Source organism: Rattus norvegicus, chromosome 3, assembly GCF_036323735.1.
Source record: "Rattus norvegicus strain BN/NHsdMcwi chromosome 3, GRCr8, whole genome shotgun sequence".
Classification (NCBI taxonomy): Eukaryota; Metazoa; Chordata; class Mammalia; order Rodentia; family Muridae; genus Rattus; species Rattus norvegicus.
The window spans coordinates 185,837,051-185,854,607 of record NC_086021.1 but is presented as its reverse complement, the minus strand read 5'-3'; the positions used below and the strand labels follow the sequence as shown (position 1 = coordinate 185,854,607).

Genomic DNA, 17,557 nt, shown 5'->3' with positions numbered 1-17,557 from the left:
GCACGTGTCTCTTTTATATGTTGAGGCATCTTTTGGGTATATGCCCAAGAGAGGTATAGCTGGATCCTCAGGCAGTTCAATGTCCAATTTTCTGAGGAACCTCCAGACTGATTTCCAGAATGGTTTTACCAGTCTGCAATCCCACCAACAATGGAGGAGTGTTCCTCTTTCTCCACATCCTCGCCAGCATCTGCTGTCACCTGAGTTTTTGATCTTAGCCAATCGCACTGGTGTGAGGTGAAATCTCAGGGTTGTTTTGATTTGCATTTCCCTTATGACTAAAGATGTTGAACATTTCTTTAGGTGTTTCTCAGCCATTCGGCATTCCTCAGCTGTGAATTCTTTGTTTAGCTCTGAACCCCATTTTTTAATAGGGTTATTTGTTTCCCTGCGGTCTAACTTCTTGAGTTCTTTGTATATTTTGGATATAAGGCCTCTATCTGTTGTAGGATTGGTAAAGATCTTTTCCCAATCTGTTGGTTGCCGTTTTGTCCTAACCACAGTGTCCTTTGCCTTACAGAAGCTTTGCAGTTTTATGAGATCCCATTTGTCGATTCTTGATCTTAGAGCATAAGCCATTGGTGTTTTGTTCAGGAAATTTTTTCCAGTGCCCATGTGTTCCAGATGCTTCCCTAGTTTTTCTTCTATTAGTTTGAGTGTGTCTGGTTTGATGTGGAGGTCCTTGATCCACTTGGACTTAAGCTTTGTACAGGGTGATAAGCATGGATCGATCTGCATTCTTCTACATGTTGCCCTCCAGTTGAACCAGCACCATTTGCTGAAAATGCTATCTTTTTTCCATTGGATGGTTTTGGCTCCTTTGTCAAAAATCAAGTGACCATAGGTGTGTGGGTTCATTTCTGGGTCTTCAATTCTATTCCATTGGTCTATCTGTCTGTCTCTGTACCAATACCATGCAGTTTTTATCACTATTGCTCTGTAATACTGCTTGAGTTCAGGGATAGTGATTCCCCCTGAAGTCCTTTTATTGTTGAGGATAGCTTTAGCTATCCTGGGTTTTTTGTTATTCCAGATGAATTTGCAAATTGTTCTGTCTAACTCTTTGAAGAATTGGATTGGTATTTTGATGGGGATTGCATTGAATCTGTAGATTGCTTTTGGTAAAATGGCCATTTTTACTATACTAATCCTGCCAATCCATGAGCATGGGAGATCTTTCCATCTTCTGAGGTCTTCTTCAATTTCTTTCCTCAGTGTCTTGAAGTTCTTATTGTACAGATCTTTTACTTGCTTGGTTAAAGTCACACCAAGGTACTTTATATTATTTGGGTCTATTATGAAGGGTGTCGTTTCCCTAATTTCTTTCTCGGCTTGTTTCTCTTTTGTATAGAGGAAGGCAACTGATTTATTTGAGTTAATTTTATACCCAGCCACTTTGCTGAAGTTGTTTATCAGCTTTAGTAGTTCTCTGGTGGAACTTTTGGGATCACTTAAATATACTATCATGTCATCTGCAAATAGTGATATTTTGACCTCTTCTTTTCCGATCTGTATCCCCTTGATCTCCTTTTGTTGTCTGATTGCTCTGGCTAGAACTTCAAGAACTATATTGAATAAGTAGGGAGAGAGTGGGCAGCCTTGTCTAGTCCCTGATTTTAGTGGGATTGCTTCAAGTTTCTCTCCATTTAGTTTAATGTTAGCAACTGGTTTGCTGTATATGGCTTTTACTATGTTTAGGTATGGGCCTTGAATTCCTATTCTTTCCAGGACTTTTATCATGAAGGGGTGTTGAATTTTGTCAAATGCTTTCTCAGCATCTAATGAAATGATCATGTGGTTCTGTTCTTTCAGTTTGTTTATATAATGGATCACGTTGATGGTTTTCCGTATATTAAACCATCCCTGCATGCCTGGGATGAAGCCTACTTGATCATGGTGGATGATTGTTTTGATGTGCTCTTGAATTCGGTTTGCCAGAATTTTATTGAGTATTTTTGCGTCGATATTCATAAGGGAAATTGGTCTGAAGTTCTCTTTCTTTGTTGTGTCTTTGTGTGGTTTAGGTATAAGAGTAATTGTGGCTTCGTAGAAGGAATTCGGTAGGGCTCCATCTGTTTCAATTTTGTGGAATAGTTTGGATAATATTGGTATGAGGTCTTCTATGAAGGTTTGATAGAATTCTGCACTAAACCCGTCTGGACCTGGGCTCTTTTTGGTTGGGAGACCTTTAATGACTGCTTCTATTTCCTTAGGAGTTATGGGGTTGTTTAACTGGTTTATCTGTTCCTGATTTAACTTCGATACCTGGTATCTGTCTAGGAAATTGTCCATTTCCTGAAGAATTTTAAAACTATATTCTTCATGAAAATATTTGTCCTTAGGGCAGATCAGAGTTGCTTGCTTTATTGTGGATATAAAGTTCTCTACTTTGGATGTTCTGTTTTCCTTTAGCCTAAAAGTATAGTCTATGTTCCCAGATGCGGAGGCTTTTCAAAGTCAACAGCAGGAGCCCAGCAGAGTCAGGCAGAAGCACTCATGTGTTAGGATTTACTCTATACAGGCAGATTGATGAGTTCTAGGTGGCTTTCTATGCATCTATCCTTGAGGTGTTGAGTGTGGATGCCTCATACACTGGGATAGAGTATGTCTTTATTGGATTGAAAAGTTCCTTGAGAATAAGGACTGTATCCTTCTCCCTCATAAAACCTTGGATTTTTTTATTAAAATGTTATTAATAGTCAATATGTTGATATAACAGAGATCTTTGTTTGCATATCTATCTAGGAATAATCTAAGTATGAATTCAAGTTATTTCTTTTTCTTTAAGAAAGCAGCTTTCTCAGGCATGCTCGTGGGCTATTTTAAGAAATGGTTATGACCTGCAAACTAGAAATCTCAATAGTTAGGGCATTACTGTGTAACATAGATGAGGACACTGAAGCTGAAATGTAAGTCGACTGATTTGTTTTTATAATTAGTAATAGAGTTGAGCAAACACAGTTTAAAAAATTGAACTTTGACTGAATTTGATGTTTATAGTATATAGACTAGTATCATGGAGATTAATATATTATTATTAATTTTGTTTTCTATATACAGTGAGAGAATCAAAGAAGCTACTGACTCTAACTTTGAAAAATATAGTAAAAATTAGTAAAAAAGAAGGAAAAGAGTTACTTTTGTATTTTGATGCAGCATTAGAAATCACCAATGTGACTAAAAAACTTTTTGGTGGAAATAAGTATAAGGTAAGCTTTTAAAACCTTACTTAACAAATTGTATTATCACGGTTTTGTAAACTCAATTTGGAACTATTGGGACTCTTAAAATGGCATAGATTTTACCTCTTTAAAATTAGACTGTGAAGGGAGCTGGCAAGATAGCCCAGTGGGTACAAGGCACTTTGACACCAAGTTTGAAGACCAGAGTTTGACACCCCAGGATCCACCTTTGTTGGAAGGAGAGAACTGATCTCACAAGTTGTCCTTCGACTACTACATGTGCACTATGGCACATGTGCAGAACACACGGCAAAGCTGTACTATTAGCTTTGAGTACCTATTAGCTCAGTAAGTTCTATTGTTCGAGATGCCTTTATAAAATAAAATCTCAGGCAGCAGCATTGTCATGACAGTAGCTGCAGAGATCATTTGATGAGTTAACTGTCATGTATTTAAATACTGAAATAAAACATTTTCAAAATATTAAACATTTTGAGAATTATAGAAATGATAGAAGTAAACAGTTGATCTATGGAAACATTACATAAACTAGAGAATAGTCATTAAAGGTTATAGTGCAAAGCAGGATTATGGAGGTGAAACTTGAAAAAGCCTATGGAGAAAGGTACTAAGAAAGTCTGGACAAACCAAGTACTGTTTAACTGAGAAAATATGATGACATACATGGGACATGGGAGAGGCAATACTCTCTTAACAAATTTGGATACTGTAAAAGATTTATGTCAGACCAGGCTTGATGGTATGCACCTTTAATACCAGAATGCAGAAGGCAGAGGCAGGTGGATCTCTGAGTTTAATGCTGGCCTAACTACATAGCAAGAGCCTGTCTCAAAAAATATTCAAAGATATAATATATTCATAAAGAACGCTCAAATAGAAAGCAAAATGGAAAAATTGAGAATGAATGGTACTAGGTAATTGAAATGTTCTTAACTTAGACCATTTATGTATGTGTATCATATTATGTACGATTTGGGGACAATTGGCAATTGTGGAAGAATGGGTAGAAAATAAATGCACTAAGTAGAAGAAAATGGCATCACTTTGAATTAATTGAATTTTAGGAATTTACCAGAAAACAAGATATTTCAGTTGCCAAAACATCCATTCATGTACTTTTTGATGCAAGTGGATCACAGGTATGTCTCTGACTTACTCGGTTTATTCAACACTAAATAACTGTGATGGAAAAGCCAATCTTACAGGGTAACTGTGAAAACAAATGGTCTCAATATAAATGGTTCTGCAATAAAATATTTTAGGTAATGGTAATTTCTTTATAGAAGTAAACGATTATTGAAAAGTACAATTTGAATCATTTTAAAAATGATAACTGTGAGTGACAGAATTTGCTTGCAAACATGGCTGTTTTATTAGGTTATTTGGTGAAACTTAGAAAATGCCTAGTAAGGAAAGATAGTGTGAATATAAAAGGAACAGAAGCCTTCAAAAATAGTGATTTTTAAAATAGTGATCTTTGATTTGTTATTTTTCAAAGTAGAATTTTCTCCATTATAAATCCAACAGATTCTAGTACCAGAAAGTCAACCATCTCCAGTCAAAGAAAACCTCATTCATCTAAAAGAGAAATCTAACCTCCAAAAGAAACTTACAAACCCTCTAGAACCAGACAACAGCAGCAGCCAGCGCGACAGGAAAAACAGCCAGGATGAGGTAAATACGGTGTCTAGCAATTTACTCTACTAAACAACCACAGAGCAGCCACAGAGCAGCCACAGAGCAGCCACAGACCAGCCACAGACCAGCCACAGACCAGCCACAGAGCAGCCATTGCTGAAGGGAAGGGAGCTGAAGCATCTAGAGTGCATGTAGCATTGCCGTGACCAATACAGCGTCTTGACTGTTGTTCCGTCTTTGCATATGTGAAGAGAAACAAGGATTTTAGCAAGTCATTTATTATGCTGTACATTTGTAAATCCTACATTGGAGATACACAGAGTAGCTACTTTTCCCCTTTATGCTTTTCTTCTCTCATTGTTTTGGTTCTAACATAAAATGCAAACTTAAAATGTCTTTAGTTTTTAGGTTCTTTTCTTCTTCATATACTGAGGCACTTTATTTATGTGTCACTCTCTGAAACTTGTGTTCCCTGTATTCCCTAGTTCTACTTACCAATTCCTGTTACATTTAGGAATCACTTTGAAGTGGTATGGGGTAATTTAGACCCTTTAGTAGAATCATTGGCACTGAATTCCTATAATTAGTTTATAAGGGAAAACATTAAAGGGTACTTAACATGTTGAGAGCATTCAAAATAGTTTTAAATACCTGTAAATGTAAACATTATCTTCATGAAATACTGAAAACTATGAGTCCAATGACTCGTAGTCTTTGGTTAGTTAAATATTTATAAAATATTTTCAGCTTAGTATATAAAGGCACTATATTGTCTATGCCCATGATGATCTATAATATTTTAAAACAGTATTTTTGTCTATTTGTTCATTACCAGCCATGAAGATGTGACATCTTTTAAGTTGGCCTAAAACACAGAAATATAAGGGCTATTGTATTTATTTTTATCCTATTTCTTCTTTGTTTTAGTTATTAGTTTTTTTTAAATACAATGTGTTCTTTCACTTAGATCTGGAGAAGAAAGGCAGGTTTCCTAGGAAATCTCCTGATGCTGATTTCACTACTGTTTGTTTCTTGCCAGCACCACATCCAGTTATCATCAAGAGATAATACAATTTTTGCTTAAAAAGTCATTCTTTCTTTACAGACTAAATTTTAAAAAAAGACACAGAGGGCTATTGTATTTATATTAAAATACATAATCTTTTGCATGTACTCAAGGCAAAACATTGTGAATAGCATTGTAGGTTATTTAATGTTTAAATAGAATGTATTTATTGTGACTGTTCCTTGTGGTTTAAGATCACTACACCTAGCAGAAAGAAAATGTCTGAAGCATCAATGATTGTTCCCGATACAGACAGATACACTGTGCGAAGTCCAATACTCTTAATCAACACATGTAAGTATTATAGTGTCTTTCAAGATTTCAGCAAGTATTTTAATGGAGGAAATTTTAATTCAGGGAAATTCTAGATATAAAATTGATAAAAATTATGAATCACAGTATCTTCTAACTAGAAAGGTATTGATTTAAACAATTTATAAAATATTAACATTCTGTGTTAGTAATTTATCATGAATTAAGCAGGAGGTATCCTAACATAGTGATTAGAAATTGTGTTGGAGTTTTCAAGTTTCTTGGATTTAGTTCTTTACTGCCAGATTTGTACTTGACATGCAGCATTCCCAGGGAAAATTCAGAATCAATTTATTTTCCAACCCATGGAACCAAAATACCTTATCAGTTTGTTTAAAGGATTACATAAAAATCATTCATTCAACAAATAATGATGTGAAATAGTGGCACAGTACCTGTTAATTCTAGTACTAGTTGCTTTGATGGCAACTTAATGATCTAATAGTCCAAAAAGCCTAGTTGCCCACTGGGTGACAGCCTTGTAAACAGCAGACTTCTCAAATTAGTAGTTTTCAATTTGAATAATTCTTTGAATCCTTCCTAATTTTTCTCCTCTTGTTAAATGGTGTAATGTCCATTTACTCATTTAACCCAGAAACCTAGAAACAGTCCTGAGAACCTCCATCTTCTTCCTCACCTGAAAGTACCTTTCTAACAACAGGGAAAACAGCTGTTGTCTTTGTCCTTTTAGCAACCCCGCGAAGAAGTAGGGCACCACTGCAAGCAATACATTCTGCTGAGAAGGCTGTTTCTAAAACATCAGAAAGTGGAGTGGATTATGCTGTGTCACTCAAATCTAGACAATCTGATGGAAGAAATAGAGGGAACAATAGAGCCAATGTAAGGATACTTAGTTTTAAAATAAAATTTAACAAGTTATTTTTGAAATCTGTACTGAGCCGCCTTCTTTTCCAAATAGAATCTCTATTTATTTAGAAAACAACATGTTTTTCTAAATACCAGTTGTCCTAGAAAAAGTCCTTCTGGCACATGAACTATTCTGCTTACATTAAAAGTATTTACTTCACTGTTCCTGAAACTTGGGGGAAAAGGGACTTTCTGTCACTCTTCATTATACAAACCTGTGTCTGCTGTAAGGAGACTAGTATAGAAATGTGAGATCACAGTGGGGTGTGTCCCACTCAAGCATCTCAAGGTCTAGCATGGATTTTACAGATTCATAAGACTCATAGCACAAGCATCCTCAGATACACACAGAGGATATGGTGAGAACCCACTGGAAAGGCCGAAGCCTACCCCCAAAGGTGAAAACTAACTTAAATTAGTGTGCTCAGAAAGATAAATGGGATAAGAGTTGAATATATTATAAAATGTAGTCAGAGTAATGGCTTACATTGTCCAGCTTATTTAATAAAGTCACTATTGTTCTTATTTTATGGCCTAGTCCTGGGTACTATACAATGACTAGTAGCACAGAGAGGACAGCTAAGGTAAGAAAACATCTAGATCTATGCAATGTAGTTTGCTGATAGTGACAGCAGATTAATTTTTTAATCTGTAGGATGAATCTGTGGCTATAGAAAGATTGAGTCAGGAAAAAATTCCCTGGGAACTGGTCAAAATTTTAATTATTTAATATTTCATAAATTTCAGCTCTTAATATTTTCATAGAGAATAGAGTATAAAACCAACAGCAACAGGAGACATGTTTCTGGAAAGTCTAGAAATCATCATAACTATAAGTGTACTGGCTCTAAGATAAGAATAGAAAATTTGTAGAATCATCTGCCTCCTTGTCTGCTGTGAAAGTTATTTTCTTATGTTTTTTGTTTTAGATTTATTTATTTTATGTATATGAGTACTCTATCTGCATGCCAGAAAAAGGCATCAGAAAACATTATAAATTATTGTGAACCACCATGTGGTTGCTAGAAATTGAACTCAAGACCTCTGGAAGAGTAGTCAGTGCTCTTAATAGCTGAACCATCACTCCAGCCCTATTTTTCTGGTTTTAAGATAGGTAATGGTCTAACAATATGTGCATACCATTCATAAAATATGTATACCATCTAATTTTCATACTAAGGCAAACTTAATTTTCAAACCTTAACAGTCTTTGAAAAGTTGAGTTCATATAATACCTTAATTTATGTTTATATATGTATTTCCTCTGTTAATAGCATAACAAAACTGCTACAGTACAAAACAAAGGACATGAGCACCATGAATCCCCAGACCAAACTTTCAGTAAGTACTTTTGGGGATTAATTTTAGTCACTGTGAGTGTACCTGCAAAAAAAAATGTGTGTGTGTGTGTGTGTCTGCTTACATATGTCTGTATGTAAGTGGGTAGGGGAGAAAGAGCAAGTGAGGCCTTTTTAGTCTTTTTAGCCCCAGTGAATTTCATTAATTTGAAAATAACCAGCTTGTAGTAACTGTGCTGGCACTGTAAAAAGAGATGTTGACAGGATGACTCTTTCAGATGACATAACCTTGCTGCTGGGAAGTTTGTGTCTGAGGAGGGGGAGGTATAAGGTCAGTGTTCTCATCCCCAAATGTCGGCTTGTACAGGATTAGATACTTACTTTAGTCTTCCAACTTCATGAAAAGGTGAAAATACAATGGTTTTCTTTTGTTTAGATGAAATTGAGGAAACTCTCTCTGATGCATATGCAGTGGAAAAAGTAGACAAGCCTGTGTGAGTATGACAGTGTCCATCTGACCACTTAGCATTTGTTCATAGTGTTTTGGATGAATAAAATTGTAGTTAACAGATTTGAAAGAAAGGCTTTTATATTATCAGAATGCAATGTCAGGCATAGCATAATTATTATATGATACTTACCATGGAACAATAAGGAAGAGACTTTCCTTTTTTCCTTCTATGTGAAGCAGCCATAAGAGGTTTAAAATACTAGAGTGTGGATATTTTTTAATTTAGTGTTTTTTAAATATTACATTATTTTATTTATTTACAATCCAAAAGTTGACCTCCTTTCTGGTCCCCTCTCCTCAAGTTCTTCACCTCATCCCTTCCCCATACTTCTGAGAGAGTTCTCCTCCACCCGCCACTGGCTCCCATCAGCATTCCTCTTCCCTGGGGCATCAAGTTTCCACTGGGTTAAGTGCATCCTCTCCCACTGAGGCCAGACAAGGCAGTCCTCTGCTACATGTGTGCCTGGGGCCACGAACAGGGCCACATATGCTCCTTGGTTTATGGCTTAGTCTCTGGGTGCTCTGAGTGGTCTGGTCAGTTACACTGTTGTTCTTCCTATGGGGTTGCCATCCCTTCAGTCCTTCAGTCCTTCCCCTAACTCTTCCATGTTGGTGCCTGCCCTCAGTCTAATGTTTGGCTGTAAGTATCTGTATTTGTTTTAGTCAGCTTCTGGTAGAGTCTCTCAGAAGACAGCTGTGCCAGGCTCCTGTCTGCACACAACATAGCATCAGTAATAGTGTAAAGATTTGGTGTGCTTGCATGGGGTGGATCCAAAGTTGGGCCAGTCACTGGGTGGCCTTTATTTCAGTCTCTGCTTGGTTTTTGTCCCTGCATTTCCTTTAGACAAGAACAAGTCTGGCCTTTTTTATCTACTGGAGGTGGTCTCTTCAGGTTCTATCTCCCCTCTGTTGGGTATTTTGGCTAATGCCATCCCCATTGAGTCCGGGTACTATCTCACATCCCAGGTATCTGGGAGGTTTTGAGGTTCCCCTCCTCTTGATTCTCCTTTCATTCTCCTGGCCCTCTGGGCATCCCTCCAGTCTCATCCCATGCCTCATCCTGCCTGTCCGCCCTTCCTTTTCTCCTTCCCCCTTCCCTCTCCCACCCAGTTATCTCCCCCTCCCTTTGTCTCCCATTATTAATTTGTTTCCCTTCTAAATGGGATTGAAGCAGCCATACTTTGGGCTTCCTTCTCATTAAGTTTCCTATAGTCTGTGAGTTGTATCATGGGTATTCTGAACTTTTTGGCTAATATCTACTTATCAGTGAGTACACACTATGTGTGTCCTTTTGAGTCTGAGTTACCTCACTTGGGCTGATATTTTTTTATTTCCATCTATTTGCCTGCAAAACTCATGATGGCCCCATGTTTTTAATAGCTGAGTAGTATTCCATTGTGTAAATGAACCACATTTTCTGTATCCATTCCTCTGTTGAAGGGCATCTGAGTTCTTTCCAGCTTCTGACTATTATAAATAAGGCTGCTACGTCCTTGTGGTATGGTAGAGCATCTTTTGAGTATATGCCTAGAAGTGGTATAGCTGGGTCTTCAGGTAGAGCTATTTCCAGTTTTCTGAGGAACTGCCAGATTGGTTTTCAGAGTGGTTGTGCCAGATTGCAATCCCACCAACAGTGAAGGAGTGTTCTTTCTCCACATCCTCATCAGCATCTGCTGTCACACCTGAGTTTTTAATCTTAGCCATTCTGACTGGTGTGAGGTGGAATCTTAGGGTTGTCTTGTTTTGCATTTCCCTGATGACTAAGGATGTTGAACATCTCTTTAGGAACCTCTCAGCCAGTCAAGATTCTTCAGTTGAGAATTCTCTGTTTAGCTCTGTACCCCATTTTTTAATTGGGTTATTTGGTTTTCTGGAGTCTAACTTCTTGAGTTTTTTTTTTTTTTTATATTTTGGACATTAGCCCTCTACAGATATATCGTTAGTAAAGATCTTTTCCCAATCTCCTGGTTGCTGTTTTGTCCTATTAACAATGTCCTTTGCCTTACAGAGGCTTTTCAGTTTCATGAGGTCCCTTTTGTCAATTGTTGCAGAGCCTGAGCCATTGGTGTTCTATTCAGGAAATTTTTCCCTATCCCAGTGTGTTGGAGACTCTTTCCTACTTTCTCTCCTATTAGATTCAGTGTATCTGATTTTATGTGGAAGTCTTTGATCCACTTGGACTAGCATTGTACAAGGAAATAAATATGGGTCAATTTGCATTCTTCTGCATGCAAACCACTAGTTAGACCAGCACCATTTGTTGAAGATGCTTTCTTTTTACCATTGTATGGGTTTGGCTAATTCACAATAAGATAGAATATACAAAGATGTACTTAGGTATATGGCTGTGCAGTTAACAGTAATGGTATTTTTCTAGTATTTGTAATCTAATCATTTATATATTTTACATGCTGTATGACAGCTTTTTTACACTTGATTACTTAGCATGATCTCAAAAACATTTGAGTATTATGTAAAAGCATCATGTCTTAAAAACTAATGCACTAATGCTTGATAATATACTGAGCAAATAAAATGTTTTCTAGATTACCTGGTGTTTTAGACATCTCGAAAAATAAAGCACATTCCAGATGGGCATGTTGGACACCTGTAACAACTATCAAACTCTGCAATAACCAGAGATCCTGTGCTTTACCAGGAGATACTTTTACCCAAGGTGAAAACAGTATTTCCAGTTAATACAGTAGTGTTTAGGGAAACAACACACTTATCCTAAGTACCTAACAAGTGATTTTGTTTACAGAAAAATTTAGAGGTTAGCAATATATTCATTGTAGAGGACTTTATCCTTCTTCCACTAGATACTGGTGTCAACAAAAAATGCACTAAACAAAAATCAGTATCTGATGATGATTCTGAAGAAACACAAAGGGTAAAATATAGTAAAGATGTCATCAAGTGTAACAAGTCAGAAGAAGCAGAAGTTTGTGAAAGAAACATTCAAGAACAAAATCATCCTAAATATTCACAAAAGAAAAATACTGCAAATGCAAAGAAGAATGATTGGCATATTGAATCTGAAACAACTTATAAATCAGTACTCCTAAATAAGACAACTGAAGAATCACTCATCTATAAGAAGACGTGTGTATTGTCAAAAGATGTGAATACTACTATCTGTGATAAAAGCCCTTCTAGAAAAAGCATGAGGAGCCATACAAAGTCAAGGAAAGAACTGATGTCTGAAGTTACTTCATGTGAGCTAGATGAAATACCAGTGGTGAGTGTTAGATGTATTGATTTCTTACTCAGAGGCTTGATTGATTGCTACAAACTTGACCCAGATAAATGTCTTGTTCTTTAGTTTAGTTCCTGAATGCTTCCTTAAGCTCCCAATTCACCTCCCTAACACAGCCTTGTGGGATAAGATTGGTATCGTCAGGTATGTCAGTGTATATGAACCACTCTGGTGTTTCATAATGCTTCTTTCCTGTAAGTGGTTATTGTGTGTTCTCTAAGACTGCCAACTGTCCTAGTTTGCCTTCTATCATGGTGATGTGCATGTGACGAAAATTAACTTGGGAAAGAAAGAGTTTGTTACAGATTACAGTCTATCATGAAGGGAAAGTCAAGGCTCATTCTCCATGGCTCACTCAGCCTGCTTTCTTACACAGACCCAGGACCACCTGCCAGGGTTGGCAGCAACCTTAGTAGACTAGGCCCCTTCATATCAGTCATTAATCAAGAAATCGCCCCTACAGGCAATCTGATGGAGGCAACCCCATCAAGGTTCCTTCTTACCTGTTGACTATATTCTCTTTTAAGATGATTATGAATAACCAGCACAAATGGTAAACAAAACAAGTGTGTTGGTAGTGGAGGGGTGTTGGTGTGGGTGCTAGTGGTGGCTTCATTTTCATGTAAAAGAAAGGCTAAGACTGTTTTACAGGACTTGCATGTGATAGTCATCCTCTTTGTTTTTTCTTGCAGCACAGAAACCTGACTGAGCATCTGTTAGGGTTTGTGTGTAGTGGAATGTCCCCAAATGCTGTGCCTTGAAAGCTTAGTCCCAGCTAGTGAATCCAGTCTTTGAGAGTTGATTAGCTTATGAGGACAGTAACTTCATCACTGGGTTAGGTCATTGATGCATCCATACTGTATGGACTATTAGAAGGACTTGGTTGGAGGAGGCAGATTGCTGAAGGAACATTTTTGCAGAGTATGTTTTACTCTTGCCTTTTCCTTCTGTTTATCTTGCTTGCTTTGTAGTTGCTGTGAAGTAAAAGTAAACAAACTCTTCTGCCACATTGTAGCTGCTATGATTTTCAACCTAGCTTCATTACTAAAGTAACAAGGCCAAGAAAGACTGTGGAGCACAATCTCTGAAACCATGAGGGAAAAAAAAACTTTTATTGTTTTAAGTTCTCTTTAAGTATTTTTCATAATGTCAAAAACCCAACATAACAGCCTTTTCTAAGTTGTTTCTTTAAATCAACTTACTATTTCCCTAATAGTGTTATTTTTCCTGTGTCATTTTTCCTGTCCTTTCTGAGGTAGATCAGTCTCCTATAGTCATCAGTCTGATATTTGCTGGGGGCCAGCCCTGGTACTTCTTCTTTCATGGTTCTCTCTATAGAGTAAGCTCAGGGAGAAGAGCCTTGGCAGGGGTAAGATATTTAGTGTTGCTGTTTGATGATAACATTTTTATCTATCTTAAGTCTAAGTCACTCTGCAGTGGTAGCTGACCTGCCTGTCTGAGTTCCTCTGAGGCCAGAAGCTGCAATCTCTGGTGTTTAGTACCTCACAGTAAAACAGAGGGAAGTTAAGTAATATAGCCTTTGTTCTATCTCCACAGGAACTGTATAGCTCTAATTTCTAGCCTACTAGTTGAAGCTGCAGGTCAACAAAGGAATACACTGAAAAGTGATTTTGATCTTTATTTCTAAGTTCTCTCTAAAATGTTCTCTGCAAAAAGTTTTCTATGAAATTTCTCTAAGAAAGTTACTCTAAAAGATTCTTCTCTCTAAAAAGCTCATTTCTGCAAAAAGAGTTCTATCTGCTCTCTTTTCCTAATCTTTTCTTTCCTCCCACTCTAATAAAACAATGCCCTTGCTTCAAATTACTCCCAATTCCTTTTCTCCTGATGCTTTTTCTCTCAATGCCTTTATTTCTAACTTCTTTTTGAGTTCAGCTCTGTCTCCTCTCTTTGTCCTCGGCACTTATACATCTTTCAAAATATATGACCACATGGTAAAAAGTTCATCACAAGTTTACAAATAACTTCAAATAAATTATAAATTGAATAAGACATTTACAGCATAGAATGTTTTACATGCATATCCACTAAGAATAACTATCTGTTAAACATTCTTTATCTGTCATTAGCTTAACAGGTACACACAAAGTTAAAAACCATAATTGACTTATCATGGAAGTTTTGTATAGATAAACCCAGTCAATATTTTATCTTCTGTCCTAGCACCTGTAGTAATCCTCAGTTCCCTTTTTATGACTTTTGTGTAATTGTTTTACAACCTCTTGTAATGTGCTCTAAGTTGTAGATGCTTTCTTGCTATCTCAGAAGCAATTAACTCATGACACTTGAAAACTGGCAGAATTTTCAATGCAGTTTTGACATCAGCAAGGACTTAATAGCAGTCCTATTATAAAAGAGCTTAATAATTACTAATATAATTTTAGGAATTCTTATAGGATCATCAAGAATTAAGAAATCATCTATTTGTCTATATAGCATCACTACAAGACAGTACACCTGCAGAGATCTGCTCAAAAGGGTGGGTTAATGCCTAGTGATTGTTATATATGTTTAATAATAAACAGAAAAGGAGGAATCTTTCCTAAATGAAATCTTCTTGGCCTTGCCTAAAGAAGCAAATCTGTCATTGTCTCAGGAAGATCACCTGCTAGTATTTTTAGCTTCTCCTTGACGGCTCCTTTTGTTTACTAGATCAGCACAAAATAGCTCCTCTATAGCTTGACTCAAGGCTTTCCTGTTAATCTCGAAGATCTAAAGTTGTCATACATTGTTTTCAGAGAGGTCATGTTTTAGCAAGCCAGTAACACTTGTGTCAAGAAGGTATAGTAATAACTTACTTCCATTATTTATAAAGCACAGACTTCCAATGATTACATGCTACTTTTTGTTAGTTTTTAAAATCCCCATGCCTTACCCAAGAAAATATAAAATCAAGAGACCTTATATATTTCAGTGTTATTAGAATTTTTAAAACTAAATTATCAAAAATTCTAGTGGTGATAATTCTTAATATGTATAGTACTTTAGTTTTCAGGAATTTTCTAGACTCAATAAATACTAATCAATAATAGTAAGGTTGTAAGGTACAAGATTAAAATACAAAAGGCCATCACTGTTACAGAAATCAGCAATTTTTAGTAGCAACCCCAAATAAAATTATTGTATAAATCTACACAAGAGAAAAACTGTACAACTCTGATAAAAGAGATCTAAAGAAATCCAAAAGCTAATCCACACACATGTTATAGAGTATTTCAGAGTTGAGACATTTTGATTTTATGGCTTTAATGTAATCCCAGCAACTTATTTTGTGTTAGAAATAAACTCAATCTCAAATGCTCATGATAGCCAATGGGCAACAGGGAGAACTGACAGTGCTATAAACTGACTATAAAGCCGTAGTCATCAAGACACAGGCAAATGCTCAATACCACAGAATCAAGATCCTCAGCAGACACATGCAGTGAATAAAACCACTTCAACAGAGCATTAGTCTTTCTACGTGAGTCAGATCCAAAAGACATTGGGGAGTTTTATAAGTAAACATTAAGATTACCCATGAGATTTTAATTCTTTTCTTACCTATTATTGAGTTAGTTGGGTTTCCAGTATGCTTCTGAAAAGAAGTGATGAGAGGCAAAATACTTACTAGTCATCTTATTAAAGGATCTAGTTTCTCACAGAGTAAGTGTGATGCTATTTGTAACTTCTTTGTAATTTTGAAGTTTAACAAAAATGATTGTAAAGTATGTTGCTTGCATGTTTGTATTTGATCACACACATACACTGTCCTTGGGGCCAGAAGAAGGCGTTAATAATCCTTGAACTAGAGTTATTATAGATAGCTGTGAGCTGCCATGTGCCTGGTCAGAACTGAACCCAGGTCCTCTGAAAGAACAGCTAGTGCTCAGAACTGCTGAGCCATCTTTGAGCTGCCATAGTTAATTTTAATGAATATTAGTCAGCTTTTCTATCTATGATCCAAATACTCAAAGAAAAGATTTGTTTCATAGTTTGAAAGATTTAGTCTGTGACTCTTGGCAGGAAGAACGTGATGAAACAAAGCTGTTCACCTCCTTAGTGACAAAGAAGTAGAAAGGGATGGCAAGGAGGAAAAGGGGGCTTGAGGATAAGTTATACCTGTCAAAGGCTTATCCCTAGATAATTTATTTTTTCCATAAAGGCATCTCCTACCTCTTAACCTCAACTGTGAATTTATCAGTAAACTAATTCATTGATGAGATTAACACTGTCATGAGCTAGTGACCTCTCTCAGAGCTACTAGTTAGAGTAAAGCCTTCAGCACAGGAGCCTCGTAGGACATTCCATGGCACACTAGTATATGCATGTTTTATCTATGTGTGGAAATCTACTCTTTGCTGAGATTTTTCTTTTATTTTCATTTTATTAGTTGTGTATCTGTTGGTCTGTTGATGGTACTTTTCTCCCTTGAGCTCTCTGAGGGGAAAGATGACAGGCATTGAGTTTTAATGTTGATACAGCCTTGCATCCCAGGAGTAAGTTCTACTTTCTGTTGTATAGTTTGCAAATCTCATGTATTAGATTTGATTTGCTATCTGTGTTCATGAGAGCTAATAGGCATATTAGGAAGAATCTGATATAATTTCTCCATTAAATGAAGTCAGTAGTGACCCCACCCTGTGTGGTAAAAAAATAAAAAGAGTAACCTGGTGGTCACACTCTTGCCAGTTCCCGCTCCAGAGTGCCATTGGAACTAGTGCTAATTTATCTCAACAGCTCCACACTGCCCCCAAGTACTCTCTGACTCACTGACACAGTACCCTGTCAGGTCACCCCGCCCTCACTCACAGCTCTCTTGGCTGGTTTCTACCTCTCCAGGCATACACATCTCAATTCCATGGTGGGCCCTGTGCATCCTGCCACTATACACTCTCTTGAACTCAATTAAGTCGCCACATGAAAGAACACATTACACAATATCCTCTGATCCATTTGCTACGATATAAGTTACCCATATCTGTAACACAAAGCCCTGTACCCACACACACATCCCTTAAGAATAGTTGTAATAATCTGTAATTGTGCAGAGAAGAATCTTAACATCTGCCTCCATGTTCTGTCAGCTGCTTTCTCCTTGCTCCTGCCCCCTCTCCCACTCTAAAACTTTTCTCCGGCCCATCCTTCCTTCTCATCCAATGACAGGCCTCATTCTATCCTGTACCTGCCTTCACCTGCATAATGACATCAACCTACACCAGCTAGATCTGGGGCCTTTTGTTATGGAAAGTTAACCATTAATTGAATCAATAGATGTGGGTTTTTTCAAATGGTCCATTTCTCTTTGCTTGCATTAAAAAAAAGTATATCACTCAAGGAACTAGTGCATCTTATTTGTCACCGGAGTGGTGTACATAGTCATAAATTTTCCTCAATTATTTTTCT

General features: G+C 36.9%; 1 protein-coding gene across 9 annotated transcripts in view; it reads left to right on the top strand.

The window, feature by feature from the left end:
- The window catches only part of Sycp2 (synaptonemal complex protein 2), a 62,484-nt gene that overhangs the window by 21,909 nt on the left and 23,018 nt on the right, over positions 1-17,557 (top strand). For 8 of the 9 annotated variants that reach the window (XM_063284681.1, XM_063284678.1, XM_063284679.1 and 5 more), the window contains 9 exons: positions 3,061-3,209; positions 4,268-4,342; positions 4,731-4,877; positions 6,102-6,201; positions 6,911-7,059; positions 8,361-8,427; positions 8,821-8,878; positions 11,442-11,572; positions 11,718-12,136. In XM_063284681.1, the coding sequence (XP_063140751.1) occupies positions 3,061-3,209; positions 4,268-4,342; positions 4,731-4,877; positions 6,102-6,201; positions 6,911-7,059; positions 8,361-8,427; positions 8,821-8,878; positions 11,442-11,572; positions 11,718-12,136 (1,295 nt within the window). The remainder of the gene's footprint in view (positions 1-3,060; positions 3,210-4,267; positions 4,343-4,730; positions 4,878-6,101; positions 6,202-6,910; positions 7,060-8,360; positions 8,428-8,820; positions 8,879-11,441; positions 11,573-11,717; positions 12,137-17,557) is intronic. The other variant, XM_063284684.1, reaches the window with a different exon arrangement.